The 13,508-nt window shown below is 31.4% G+C and overlaps 1 protein-coding gene across 3 annotated transcripts in view; it reads left to right on the top strand.

Annotated features, from left to right (window-relative positions):
* The window catches only part of LOC134716124 (uncharacterized), a 39,303-nt gene extending 26,700 nt beyond the window's left edge, over positions 1-12,603 (top strand). For all 3 annotated transcript variants that reach the window (XM_063578907.1, XM_063578906.1, XM_063578905.1), the window contains 4 exons: positions 1,962-2,107; positions 6,120-6,270; positions 9,005-9,141; positions 9,481-12,603. In XM_063578907.1, the coding sequence (XP_063434977.1) occupies positions 1,962-2,107; positions 6,120-6,270; positions 9,005-9,141; positions 9,481-9,551 (505 nt within the window). In that variant the 3' untranslated portion in view covers positions 9,552-12,603. The remainder of the gene's footprint in view (positions 1-1,961; positions 2,108-6,119; positions 6,271-9,004; positions 9,142-9,480) is intronic.
* The last annotated feature ends 905 nt before the right edge of the window (positions 12,604-13,508 follow it).

Raw genomic sequence — 13,508 nt, 5'->3', positions numbered from 1 at the left:
TTCTTCAAGTAAATCAGAAAATCGCGAAATTGAATAGCCGCGAAGTGGCCAAGAAAGGGTAAAATGCGAAATAAAGTATCCGCGAAAATAAGTTGGTTTACAGTATTTGTTTACTTGTAACTAGATGTTTTTACTGTAGATATTTGTAATACGCATGTGTGAATTTGGTATCGGGACAACTCGGCCTGTTTGCTTGTTCGCTCTTGTTTTGTTTGTCCTGAGTTCTTTCGCCCGTATAGTACATTCGCCCTGTGTTCATTCTCTTTACTATTATTAAGGACGTCTTATAATACGTCTTTGCATTTATTAAAAAATATTAATATTAAGGGCATTGTTAAAAAACTCTAAAACACGATTTAGTGAAAATCATCTGTTCCTTATTTTGTTCCCAAGGTAGGGCAATCGTGTTCAGTCAATCAAATTCTGTGTTTCTCATGCTCAATTTATAAGTCAATCAAAAACGTTTTCTCTGAAGAATATTCTAACATGCTAGATTTTGAACTTTCATTGTTTTCATCTAGATAAATCGTGAACATGGCATGTGCATTTTCATCTGCAAGCAGGTTCTTACACAGCTTAATGGTATACGCATGGCTGATTGACAAAATTCAATGATGCAGTACTACCATAAAGATAATACATAGTATTTTCCCCCTGATTTATTGACATAATACTTGTTGTAACATATTTTATTTTTGTATTCAAATCTACCCATTTAATAACTAGTATCATGCAAACAGACTTTAGAAAAAGGCATGTAAGTTCATCATACAATTATGACCCTTTTATAGACAATCTAGATCGTGCAAATTACTTCGCTAAAAATTGTAACCTTTAAAATTGTTGCTGCACACTAAAACCCCCCATGGGAACTTTCAAAAGATGGTGGGTATGTTACAAGTCTTACTATTTTTATGCCCCAATTATGGGCATTATGTTTTCTGGTCTGTCCATCTGTCCTGCTACAGGTTAAAGTTTATGGTCAAGGTAGTTTTTGATGAAGTAGAAATCCAATCAACTTGAAATTTAGTACACATGTGTTCCTTATGATATGATCTTTCTAATTTTACTGCCAAATTAAAGACTTACCTAATTTTCACAGTCCACTGAACATAGAAAATGGTTGTACGGATGGGAAATCGATGACACTTTCTTGTTTGAAGAAAAAAAAATATGATAATGGAACAAAGCTGGCTGGATTAGTAGGTCTGCTTTTATGGTATTTCAAGTTTACTTTTATTTACCTTCTTCCACCTCAGAGCTATCAGCTCTTTGATTTTAAATACTGATTGATAATACATTTTATTTATGCACTCTGCTTTTTGCCACTAATATCAACCTATAATAAATATAAGTTTTGGGGTCTTGGTGGCTACTACTACTGTATCAATCCATAATACTGTTTTGATGGAATTCTACAAAATTATGTCTTCTTACACTAAGCTGTTTATGTTTTGAAAGCAATTGACTGGTGTTAACTTGGATTTGAAGCTGTACAATGGAATATTACCTTTTATAAATATTAGAGGCATGTTACTGTATGGTATTTATAAATAATAGAGGCATGGTACTGTATGGGTATTTATAAATAAGAGGCATGATACTGTATGGGTATTTATAAATAATAGAGGCATGATACTGTATGGGTATTTATAAATAATAGAGGCTTGATACTGTATGGTATTTATAAATAATAGAGGCATGCTACTGTATGGATATTTATAAATAATAGAGGCTTGATACTGTATGGTATTTATAAATAATAGAGGCATGATACTGTATGGATATTTATAAATAATAGAGGCATGATACTGTATGGATATTTATAAATAAGAGGCATGATACTGTAGGTTTTTTTTTATAAATAAAAGAGGCATGATACTGTATGGTATTTACTACTCAGAATATTTAATTTAATTACAATGCAATTTTTATATTAAACATTTTAATATATGTTTTAGAAAAATGAACCAATTCAAGACTTGTGTAACTCCAATCAAAGCTAAATGTGCTGCTATAGATAATGATCAAGCAAAGCAAATCACTAAGGGTATAGAGGCAAGTCTTGGTATGGTTGATGTGATGTGTGGCTCTGAATTTAAAGCAGGTAATTTATGTTAAATATAGTTGTTTTCTCTTAATGCATGCTGGTTCTAATTGTAAATGGGAATTTTATTTTTGAGGTTGTTATGTCCAATTTAAAAAAAAGATGTTGTATGCTTGCCAATGAGAAAACTCCCTTCATGAGACCAAATGAAAATAACAACTAGAGTGGGGTTCTCATATTTGCTGGGGACACAATTTCGCGGTTTTATAATTTTGAGTTGTAAATACTTCTAAACAAAGACCTGCTAATTAATTCTTTGTATATAGTCTGAAAAATGTTTTACTAAGTATTGCGCAATAGCACAAGTGTGTTGCACAACTGCAAAAAATCTTCAATTGAATAGAAATTCAAATTATATATAAATCAATTTCAAGTTCTATGAGTACATTAATTTGGTGTCAGAAACCTTTAATGTGTCAAATATTAAATTACATTCAAAACTGGCTCAAGGGAGAAAATATTAATAATTTGAGTTGAGTTGACCAAGGATAATCTGTTTATCGCTATTTTACCTATAACAAAGTTGTTAATTTCATGTCAATTTCATTAGCAACGCCAGGGGCGGATCCATGATTTCCTGTTAGGGGGGCGCAAAATTTATCTCACGCGGAGCGGAGCGAGGCGAAAAAATTTTGGAGTTTTTTTAGGTAAATTTATTAAAATATTTATCCAAAAGGGTGAAATGTAGATATCTCGAACTATTGTGCAGTAAAATGAGCAAGAAATTAAAGTTTCAAGCTGAAACCCCCCCAATCCACACCTGACAACAATTTACATACAGATAGAGTAAGACGGACGCAAAGTGAGACGAGACAGTTAACAATTGCTCACCTGACCAATATATTTTGCAAACGAAAAATTCTACTTTTACCAGCGATTTTTTATTTTTTAGTTTTCCTTTCTTAATATCTGTTTTTTTTTTATACTTTTGTGATTTTCGGAGGTTTTGTGTTCGCCACAAAACAACTAAAATCAGAATGAGATGCATTTACGCAGATATTTTTATTTTCTTGGGATGCCAAGCATGTAATACGGTACAGAATTCAGCTAAATATTAAGGTTTGCAAGTGAGATACAAATATAGACACAGAGATACAAACTAATAAATTAACCTTCGCTTGAAACAGTATTTCTATCTTTCATTACGGATATTATGAAAGAATCTCACCTGCCGACTGTTTTCTTGATCGTGTCATGATGAAATTGTAAAAGTGAGTAAGGGATGTTTTGGAACTACGATTATCAAAGAAATTTATGATAAAAACCGGAAATACAATGTAACATTGGTATTTACTTTAACTGCTAAAACCTATTATATTTGTCATCAAATGCAGCGTTTGACACCTTCCTTTAAAATAATTTACAGAACTTTAATAAAGCGTAGGTCAGTTGATTAGTAATCATGTTGATTCTGTTAAACTGACTGTTTTATATACTTTGAATGTTAAAAAAGATGGAATGGTCTCTTCTGATACTTAAATATGTTAAAGTCAACCCATGCTTTGCAAATTTTAGGGGGGGGCACGCCCGCCACGCCCCCGCCTAAATCCGCCCCTGAACCCCATGTGCCCCATTGGTGTCCGATGACCCTGCCAACCAACCAAGATGGCCACCATGGCTAAAAATAGAACATAGGGGTAAAATGCAGTTTTTGGCTTATAACTCAAAAACCAAAGCATTTAGAGCAAATCTGACAAGGAGTAAAATTGTTAATCAGGTTAAGATCTATCTGCCCTGAAATTTTAAGATGAATCGGACAACCAGTTGTTAGGTTGCTGCCCCTGAATTGGTAATTTTAAGAAAAAATTTCCGTTTTTTGGTCATTATCTTGAATATTTTTATAGATAAAGATAAGTTTTAATCAGCAAAAATGTTCAGCAAAGTAAGATTTACAAATAAGTCAACAGGTCCAAAATGGTCAGTTGACCTGTTTAGGAATTATTGCCCTTTATAGTCAATTTTTAACCATTTTTCTTAAATCTTAGGAGTCTTTTACAAAAACTTCTTCTCAGAAACTACTCGGCCAAATTAAACCATACTTGGCCACAATCATCATTAGGGTATCTAGACAAAAAATTGTGTCCGGTGACCCTGCCAACCACCCAAGATGGCGGCCATGGTTAAAAATAGAACAGAGGGGTAAAATGCCGTTTTTGGCTTATAACTCAAAAACCAAAGCATTTAGAACAAATCTGAAATGGTGTAAAATTGTTTAACAGGTGAAGATCTATCTTCCCTGAAATTTTCAGATGAATGGGACAACCCATTGTTAGGTTGCTGCCCCTGAATTGGTAATTTTAAGGAAAATTTGCCGTTTTTGCTCATTATCTTAAATATATTTATAGATAGAGATAAGTTTTAATCAGCAAAAATGTTCAGCAAAGTAAGATTTACAAATAAGTCAACAGGTCCAAAATGGTCAGTTGACCTGTTTATGAGTTATTGCCCTTTATAGTAAATTTTTAACCATTTTTGGTAATTCTTAGTAATCTTTTACACAAACCTTCTCATCAGAAACCACTTGGCCAAATTAAACCAAACCTGGCCACAATCATCAGTGGGGTATCTAGATTAAATTTTGTGTCTGGGGACCCTGCCAACCAACCAAGATGACCGCCATGGCTAAAATAGAACAGAGGGGTAAAATGCAGTTTTTGGCTTATAACTCAAAAACCAAAGCATTAAGAGCAAATCTGACAGGGGGTGAAATGGTTTATCAGGTCAATATCTATCTGCTCCAATATTTTCACATGAATTGTACAACTGGTTGTTAGGTTGCTTCTCCTGAATTGGTAATTTTAAGGAATTTTGCCGTTTTTGGTCATTATCTTGAATATTATTATAGATAGAGATAAACTGTAAACAGCAATAATTTACAGCAAAGTAAGACCTAAAAATATTCAACATGACTAAAATATTCATTTGACCCTCTAAGGAGTTATTGCCTTTATAGTAAATTTTTAACATTTTTCATATAATTTGTAAATTTTCCACTGAAAAAAACTGGGCCAATCACTAAAGATAGAGATAATTTTAAGCAGTGAGAATGTTCAGTAAAGTAAGATCTACAAACATATCACCATCACCAAAACACCATTTTGTCATGAATCCATCTGTTTCCTTAGAGCCCCTAGTTAACCATTTTTCGTAAATCTTGGTAAACTTTTCAAAAATCTTCTCCTCTGAAACTACTGGGCCAAATTCATCCAAACTTGGCCACAATCATCTGTGGGGTATTTAGTTTGAAAAATGTGTGGCATTGACCCAGCAAACCAACCAAGATGGCCGCCATGGCTAAAAATAGAACATAGGGGTAAAATGCAGTTTTTGGCATATAACGCAAAAACCAAAGCATTTAGAGCAAATCTTACATGGGGGTAAAATTGTTAATCAGGTGAAGATCTATCTACCCTAAAATTTTAAGATGAATCCGACGACCCGTTGTTGGGTTGCTGCCCCTGAATTGAAAATTTTTGGGAAATTTTATTGTTTTTGGTTATTATATTGAATATTATTATAGATAGAGATAAACTGTAAACAGCAATGATGTACAGCAAAGTAAGACCTAGAAATAAGTCAACATGACCAAAATGGTCAATTGACCCCCTAAGTCCTTGATAGTCAATTTAACAATTTTCATAAAATTTGTAAATTTTTACTAACATTTGCCTCTGAAATTACTGGGCCAAGTTCATTATAGATAGAAATAACTGTAAGCAGCAAGAATTTTCAGTAAAGTAAGATGTACAAACACATCACCACCACCAAAACACAATTTTGTGATGAATCCATCTGCATCCTTTGTTTAATATTCATATAGATTAAGGTGAACGACACAGGCTCTTTAGAGCCTCTAGTTCTTGTACTTTTGTTATATTCACAAATTCAAAGTGATTTTTATAAACAGAAAAGAAAACAATATATTAAAAAAAAAGGGAGGAATACTGAAGAATTTTTTATTTGTGGTGTTTTTTGCATACATTATATTCAAACAAATATTTTGTGTATAAAGGTTTTATGAAGCATGGTATGGCGTGTTTTGATAAAAAATCCTTCAAAAATGCAACTGCTGCAAATTGTGATAGCATGATGGCTCCAAAACCAGAACCAGAGACAACTGGAAAACCTGCACCTGAATCAGAGTCAAAAGCTCAGGAATGTCAGTAAGTAAATAAAAGTATTCACTGGTGGATGAAGTGTGGTTCAGGGGGTTAGAACTTCCCCTTTTTTTTTACAATCTATGCTTTTCAATTGTTGTAACACCCCTTTTTAGCTCACCTGGCCTGATGGACAAAGTAAGCTTTTCTCATTACTTGGCGTCCGTCGTCATCTGTCGTCAGCATTAACTTTTTACATTTTGAACTTCTAGAGAACCACTGAATGGAATGAAACATAACATGGCATGAATTTTCCTTATGTTGCAGATCCATCATCCAAGATGGCCAATTCTTGCATAAAAGAGGGACAAAAGATACTAGAGGGACAGTCAAACTCATAAAAATTGAAAATAAACTGACAATGGCATGCTACAAATGAAAAAGACAAACAAACAAACGATAGTACACATGACACAACATAGAAAACAAAAGAATATGCAACACAAACCCCACAAGAGGGGTTGCTCGAACCAAGGATAAAGAAGGCGGTTCCAACCAAGAAAGAAGGGGTGTTACAACAATTAAAAGAATCGATTGTCAAAAAAGGGGAGTTCCAACATTAAAAAACATAATATATATATATATATATATAGCTGTAACACAAATGAAGTTTACTCTGAAAGAAAATCTCTTTCTTGGCTTTCAAGAACTTCTTTATTTTGGCCAACTACTGTATGTGTTTAAAATATAATAAAAGAAGATGTGGTTTGATTACCAATGAGACAACTCTCCTCAAGAGACCAAAATGACACAGAAATTTACAAATATAGGTCATCGTACAGCCTTCAACTATGAGCAAAGCCCATACCACATATTCAGCTATAAAAGGCCCTGAAATTAAAATGTAAAACAATTGTGTTTTTTTACCGGGCAACCTAACCAAGATGGCTAAAAATAGAACATAGGGTTAAAATGCAGTTTTTGGCTTATAACTCAAAAACCAAAGCATTTAGAGCAAATCTGACGAGGAGTCAAATTGTTTATCTGGTCAAGATCTATCTATTTTAGATGAATCGGACAACCAGTTGTTAGGTTGCTGCCCCTAAATTGGTAATTTTAAGGAAATTTTGCTGTTTTTGGTTATTATAATGTACAGCAATTTAGACTAAAAAATAAGTCAAAATGACCAAAATGGTCAATTGACCCCTTAGAAGTTATTGTCCTTTATAATCAATTTTTAACAATTTTCATAAAATTTGTAAATTTTTACTAACATTTTCCACTGAAACTAAGCGGACAAGTTCATTATCGATAGAGATAATTGTAAGCAGCAAGAATGTTCAGTAAAGTAAGATGTACAAACACATCACAATCATCTAAACACAATTTTGTCATGAACTGCCTGCTTCCTTTGTTTAATTTACATAAACCAAGGTGAGCGACACAGGCTCTTTAGAGCCTCTAGTTTTAGCTCACCTTGCTTAGTTTAACATAGGACCCTTTGGGAAATGCATATAAATGACTTCTTTAAGAGAACCACTGAATGGAATGAAACCAAACATGGCATGAATGTTCCTCATTAGGTGCTGACCAAGTGTTGTTACTTTGTAGCCGATCCATCATCCAAGATGGCCGCCAGCGGAGGACTTAGTTTAACATAGGACCCTACGGGAAATGCATATAAATGACTTCCTTTAGAGAACAGCTGAATGGAATGAAACCAAACATGGCACAAATGTTCATTATGAGGTGCTGACCAAGTGTTGTTACTTTGTAGCTGATCCATCATTCAAGATGGCCGCTAATGGGGGGGGGGGGGAACTTAGTTTAACATAGGACCCTATGGGAAATGCATACAAAAGTCTTCTTCTAGAGAACCACTGAATTGAATGAAATCAAACATAGCCTGAATGTTCCTTTCCTTATGATGTTGTGTTGTTACTTTTAGCCAAATTTATATTTTTTTATTTGATTTCAAAAACCCAAGTAGAATCAAGTGAGTGATACAGGCTCTTGAGAGCCTCTAGTTTAGTTTTAAGACTACTAAGGGTATTGTTAGTTATAATTTTGTATATATTGTATTTCTCTCAATGTTATGTGTAATATTGTTGGTACATTATACTTTTGTATATATTGTATTTCTCTCAATGTTATGTGTAATATTGTTGGTACATTATACTTTTGTATATATTGTATTTCTCTCAATGTTATGTGTAATATTGTTGGTACATTATACTTTTGTATATACAAGTATTGTATTTCTCTCAATGTTATGTGTAATATTGTTGGTACATTATACTTTTGTATATATTGTATTTCTCTCAATGCTATGTGTAATATTGTTGGTACATTATACTTTTGTATATATTGTATTTCTCTCAATGTTATGTGTAATATTGTTGGTACATTATACTTTTGTATATATTGTATTTCTCTCAATGTTATGTGTAATATTGTTGGTACATTAAAATTTTGTATATATTGTATTCCTCTCAATGTTATGTGTAAAATCGTTGGTACATTATACCTTTGTATACTGTGGATTCATTATTATTCGTTGGATACCAATTTTCGTGGTTTTAGTGGGAACAGACGAACCACGAAATTAAATGTTCAACAAATACCAAATTTTCTATAGGCTTGTATGCAGATAACTCCAAAACCACAAAATTAAATATCCACGAACATATAAGTTTTCCTCAATCTACAAAAATTGGTATCCACGAAAATAAATGGATTAACAGTATATTGTATTCCTGTCAATGTTGTGTGTAAAAATGTTGGTACATTATACTTTTAGGCGTACATCACAGATGTTTGAATGTACTGCCCAGCAGGTTGAGGCTGAGTGTGACGATGAGGCAGTAGCGTTTGTTCAACAAGTTGAAATGAAATTCAGGAATGTGGTGCTCGGAAAACTTGGCTGTCCAACAAGTGGTAATTACATCATATTTATTGTTATATCCTAAGAAAAAGAATGAAATAAGAAGTTATGGGTTGTTGTTTATTAAAAGAGGAAAATAGTGTGTTCAATTAAAATATTCCTAAGTTTAATTTTAACTTTCCAAATTTTATTGCATTTTCTAGATCAATAGATGTTTAACAAGTAAATTCCATTGGTCATGCAAGTTTTAAGGAAATAGTTCAAACTTTCTTTAGTTTTATTAATGTGTAGAAAAACTGGACTCACAGTTTATATAGCCTTTCTAGTTATAAACCACTGTAATTGATGCTTGTTCATTTGCATTTTTAACCCATTTTAATTGTATTTTATAGGTGGTGTAAGACTAGCAGCACAAACTTCTGTATTCTTAGCTTTCCTGTTGGCAGCTTTCTTCATGTACTAGAAAACCATTCTGTATGCACCATTAACAACAAGAAGCTGAATGTTACAGAGTTACCATCAGTTGGATAGTTAAATGGAATATTTACCAATGAAAGTTTTTGCCAGATTTATTACAACCAATGCTTCGAATTTCAGATGGTGTAACATATATATATATACATAGATAACATATTGGAGGAATTAAAATGGAGAATTAAGAATGAATAATACAGTTGTCACTCCATATATTGCCATAGATAAGTTTAAATATGACAATTTTAATTGGTATGTGAATAAGACTTTTGGCCAGCAACTTCTTGTTTTGGATGGTTTTTTTTTATGGATATGTAATATATATCTGTTTATTTACATTTTCCACTAAAATTTGAAAAAAATGCAATTGCTTCAGACTCGGAACCATTGACCATTTTTTCCCATATGGTCACTTCTGTTAAATTTTGTCTAGAGTTTTATAGATAAACAAATTAATGATGCGTAAAAACCTTAGATTCTCTCAGTTCTCCATGAGTAACTTTTGTTTTCAAGACCTGATAAGTTTTCCTTCTAATAAAGCTCTTAACAAATTAAAATAAGACTGAATTTGATTTTTTTACTTAATAAAATGTTTTTTGTGGTAATTCTGGAAATAATCACAAATCTGTTTAATCAGTTGAATACATCTCAATGCAAAGGAATGTTTTTTGATAATTTTTAGTTGTTTATAGAAGTTTGTTTGTTATTTTGTTTTTTATTTTATTAATTTACAACAAAACAATTTGGATATTATATACTTAAGTTATGACTGTTAAGATTACAAGAATATGATCTTTATTTTATATTTATTAGTTGATGAAATTAAGAAAACTACTTATAAGTTAATGGATACATAAGTTATGACTAGGAAAATCATAAGAATTTTTCTTGAAATAATCAAAATGTAAATGCATTTTACACCAACTAGTCTTTTCCTGGCATTTTTGATTTTATATTTATTTTGTGTAATTTTATATAAAGATTTTTTTTAAATGAAACAAAGATGAGGCACTTTTTTCCTTTTGGAAATAAAAAAAATCTGGCACAGTTTTTTGTGTATCATAGATTTAGTCTGAATAAGGATATTGTCTAAACTGACAAGTTTTGGTCTCTGCTTTTGAAAATATTACTCGAAAAGCATTAAATTTTTGAACAAGGAAAATGAAAAAAATATATTTGTTTCCTGTACCTGACTATCCAAAAGTGTTGAGACTGAAACATATATTTTGAAATTGGGGCATTACCTTTTTAAAAAATAAAAAAAAACCAGTAGAACTGCTAAGAATGGAAAACAAACATATTCTTAAAGATGCCTTAAAGGTTATAAATGAGTTGGGTATAAACTATTTTTTTTTATACTTTAAAATCTTGATCTGTCAGGGACAGATTTGTATATACATGTACTAGTATTGTTTTTGTGCTATAATGGTCTCTTTATGGAGACCTTTACCTTTTTATTATACCATTAATTGAAGGACTATGCCTATCTTGTGGTTGTTTTCTGCTTTATTAACCTATACAAAACATTTCCTTTTTTCACCTTTATATACAAATTACAGATGTACCATATTGATATTTTTTTCATCAATAAAATTTTTAAAGATTGTCAACAATAAGTTTCATATTATTTGGATTGTTGAAAATTAAATGCAAGCTTAAGTCATTTATAGGTTATGCCAATATTTTCATTACAATTCTAGGCAAATTTCTAGGGAAGTAACTTTGAAATTCTCATTAAAGCGGTGAAAATAAGTGACCATTATTTTTTTTATTATCAGTAGTGCCCGAGTCAAGACCCATAGTCCTTCAAATATGGTTATTTTATATATAAGTGCTTCGCAGTAGATCTGGTAGTGGTTTATTAGTGACAAGTTGTTTTTAGATATAGTATAATAAATGTTGTGTCTATTGGTTGTAAACATAGTATACATTATTATGGAGACAATTGTTTTAGTATTAGACTGTTAAAAACTGATTTTACACTTTTGCCTGGTGTTTTACTGATAAATTATGTTTCATTGATACTTTGGCTGAGAATTTATTGGGTATTTTTGCAATGTCTTCCCTGTTAAATTGAAGCATAAAACCATTTTGAATGCTTTGAGTAGGTTTTTCATTGTCTAGTTTGATGAATAACTTGATGCGTGTTTAGGTTGTTTTAAAAACTTTACTGATTATTAAGAATAGTGGTCTTTATACTCTCCTATATTATTATAATAGCTTTTTTCAGCATTAAATGATCTTATGGCAAAGTTGAACAAATATTTAGGGTTTTTGAAAAGTATATATTAACTAGTCATAATTATTGAAGACATTTTGCAGATTTTACATACTAATGAAAAAATTATATTCAATAACTTCCACACAAAAAAATGCATTTTCTAGTACAATGTCAACATAAAACTTTTTACTAACTATTAAATAATAATTTTTAAAATCCCAGCTTATAAGTGTTAATTGTCTATATATTGCCATGGTGATTGTTATTTAAATTTTTCTGCAATAGACTGATTTATCTTGCCTTAATAATTGCCTTAGTGTCATTGTGCCATTGTAGTGCAATACTTCAGTTGTTAAATGATGTATTTTGCCTGAGTGGTTTTGCTTGTTTATTATTCATTAGGTAACATCAGATGATTTTGAAGAATTTGACCTCAATTTTTCTTCATACAAAATTAAGATGTTTTTTTTACAGTTTGTAAGGTTTCACTGCATAAGGGAGATCAAACATTGAAAAGAAAAATGCAAAGAAGGTTTTTCAACCCGATAAATAATTCTTGAAGGCAATTTTTACAGCCATTTAATAATGAAGAAAATATTGTAATTGCATTTTGGGTAATTTGATTGATAACATTTATTTAAGGGTTTCAAAGGATACCTTATTGGTACAATTTCTAGCAATGATTCTTACCTCAGGTTTTGGTGATTTTGTGATTCCTTTGTAGTTGTAACTATGCAACATAGTTTTATATTCAATGTTTATCGTGCGTTGTTGTACAATGTAGCATTTATCCTCTTAATAAAGAAATTGTGAAAATGTCTTTCTTTAGTTATTCTTATATTCCCTATGATACAATCATAGTTTTCTCTAAAGATATATCAAACTTGTTTAAAAATGTTTTGGATCAAAATACTTTGACATCATTGAATGACTCTCTCAGTTAAGGTAGCACAATACAAAGATTTCTTCACTCCCAATCAGACAACTTTAAACTGATGTAATTCATTTCATCCTTCTTTAAATGAGGTACCAAAAGAAAGAAGAAATTATGTACTGGGGATTCATTATTCGTTGGATACCAATTTTCTTGGGTTTCGTGGGTACAGGTAAACCACGAATTCAACTGCTCAACGAATATCCTATTTTCAATAGGCTTTATATACAGAGATCTACAAAACCACGAAATCAAATATCCACGAATATGCAAGTTTTCAGCAATTCACGAAAATTGGTACCCACGAAAATAAATGAATCCACAGTAATAATTATGTCATAATGAAATTATCACAATTTGAAAGATTAATCTTTTTTCTTTCTTTTGGTACCTCATTCATAAATTTTAAAGAAAGATGAGTAGAATTAAATTAGTTTAAAGATGTCTGATTGGGGATGAAAAATCTTTGTATTGTGCTACCTTAAAGCTGACCCTTGATGAATTTGCCTATTTTTGTCCATCCTCTACTACAACTACTTAGAAGCAATAGATCAAACTCAAATTCACAGCCATAATTGAGACAATATTTAGGATAAACAACATAAAGAGAGATGGTTTGATTGGCCATCAACACAAGTATACTATATATAAACTGCTATACTACAACATCTAGAATCCTAGTCAATGGAGTTAAAAGTTGCAGAAAATGTTTTACCAATCATACTATAATTACTGACTAGTAATGAATCAGAACTTGACTCTATCAATAATAACCTTCAAAGATCACTACA

This window comes from Mytilus trossulus, chromosome 4 (assembly GCF_036588685.1).
Source record: "Mytilus trossulus isolate FHL-02 chromosome 4, PNRI_Mtr1.1.1.hap1, whole genome shotgun sequence".
NCBI lineage: Eukaryota > Metazoa > Mollusca > Bivalvia > Mytilida > Mytilidae > Mytilus > Mytilus trossulus.
The sequence above is the reverse complement of the archived record's forward strand: the minus strand, read 5'-3'. Positions and strand labels throughout refer to the sequence as shown.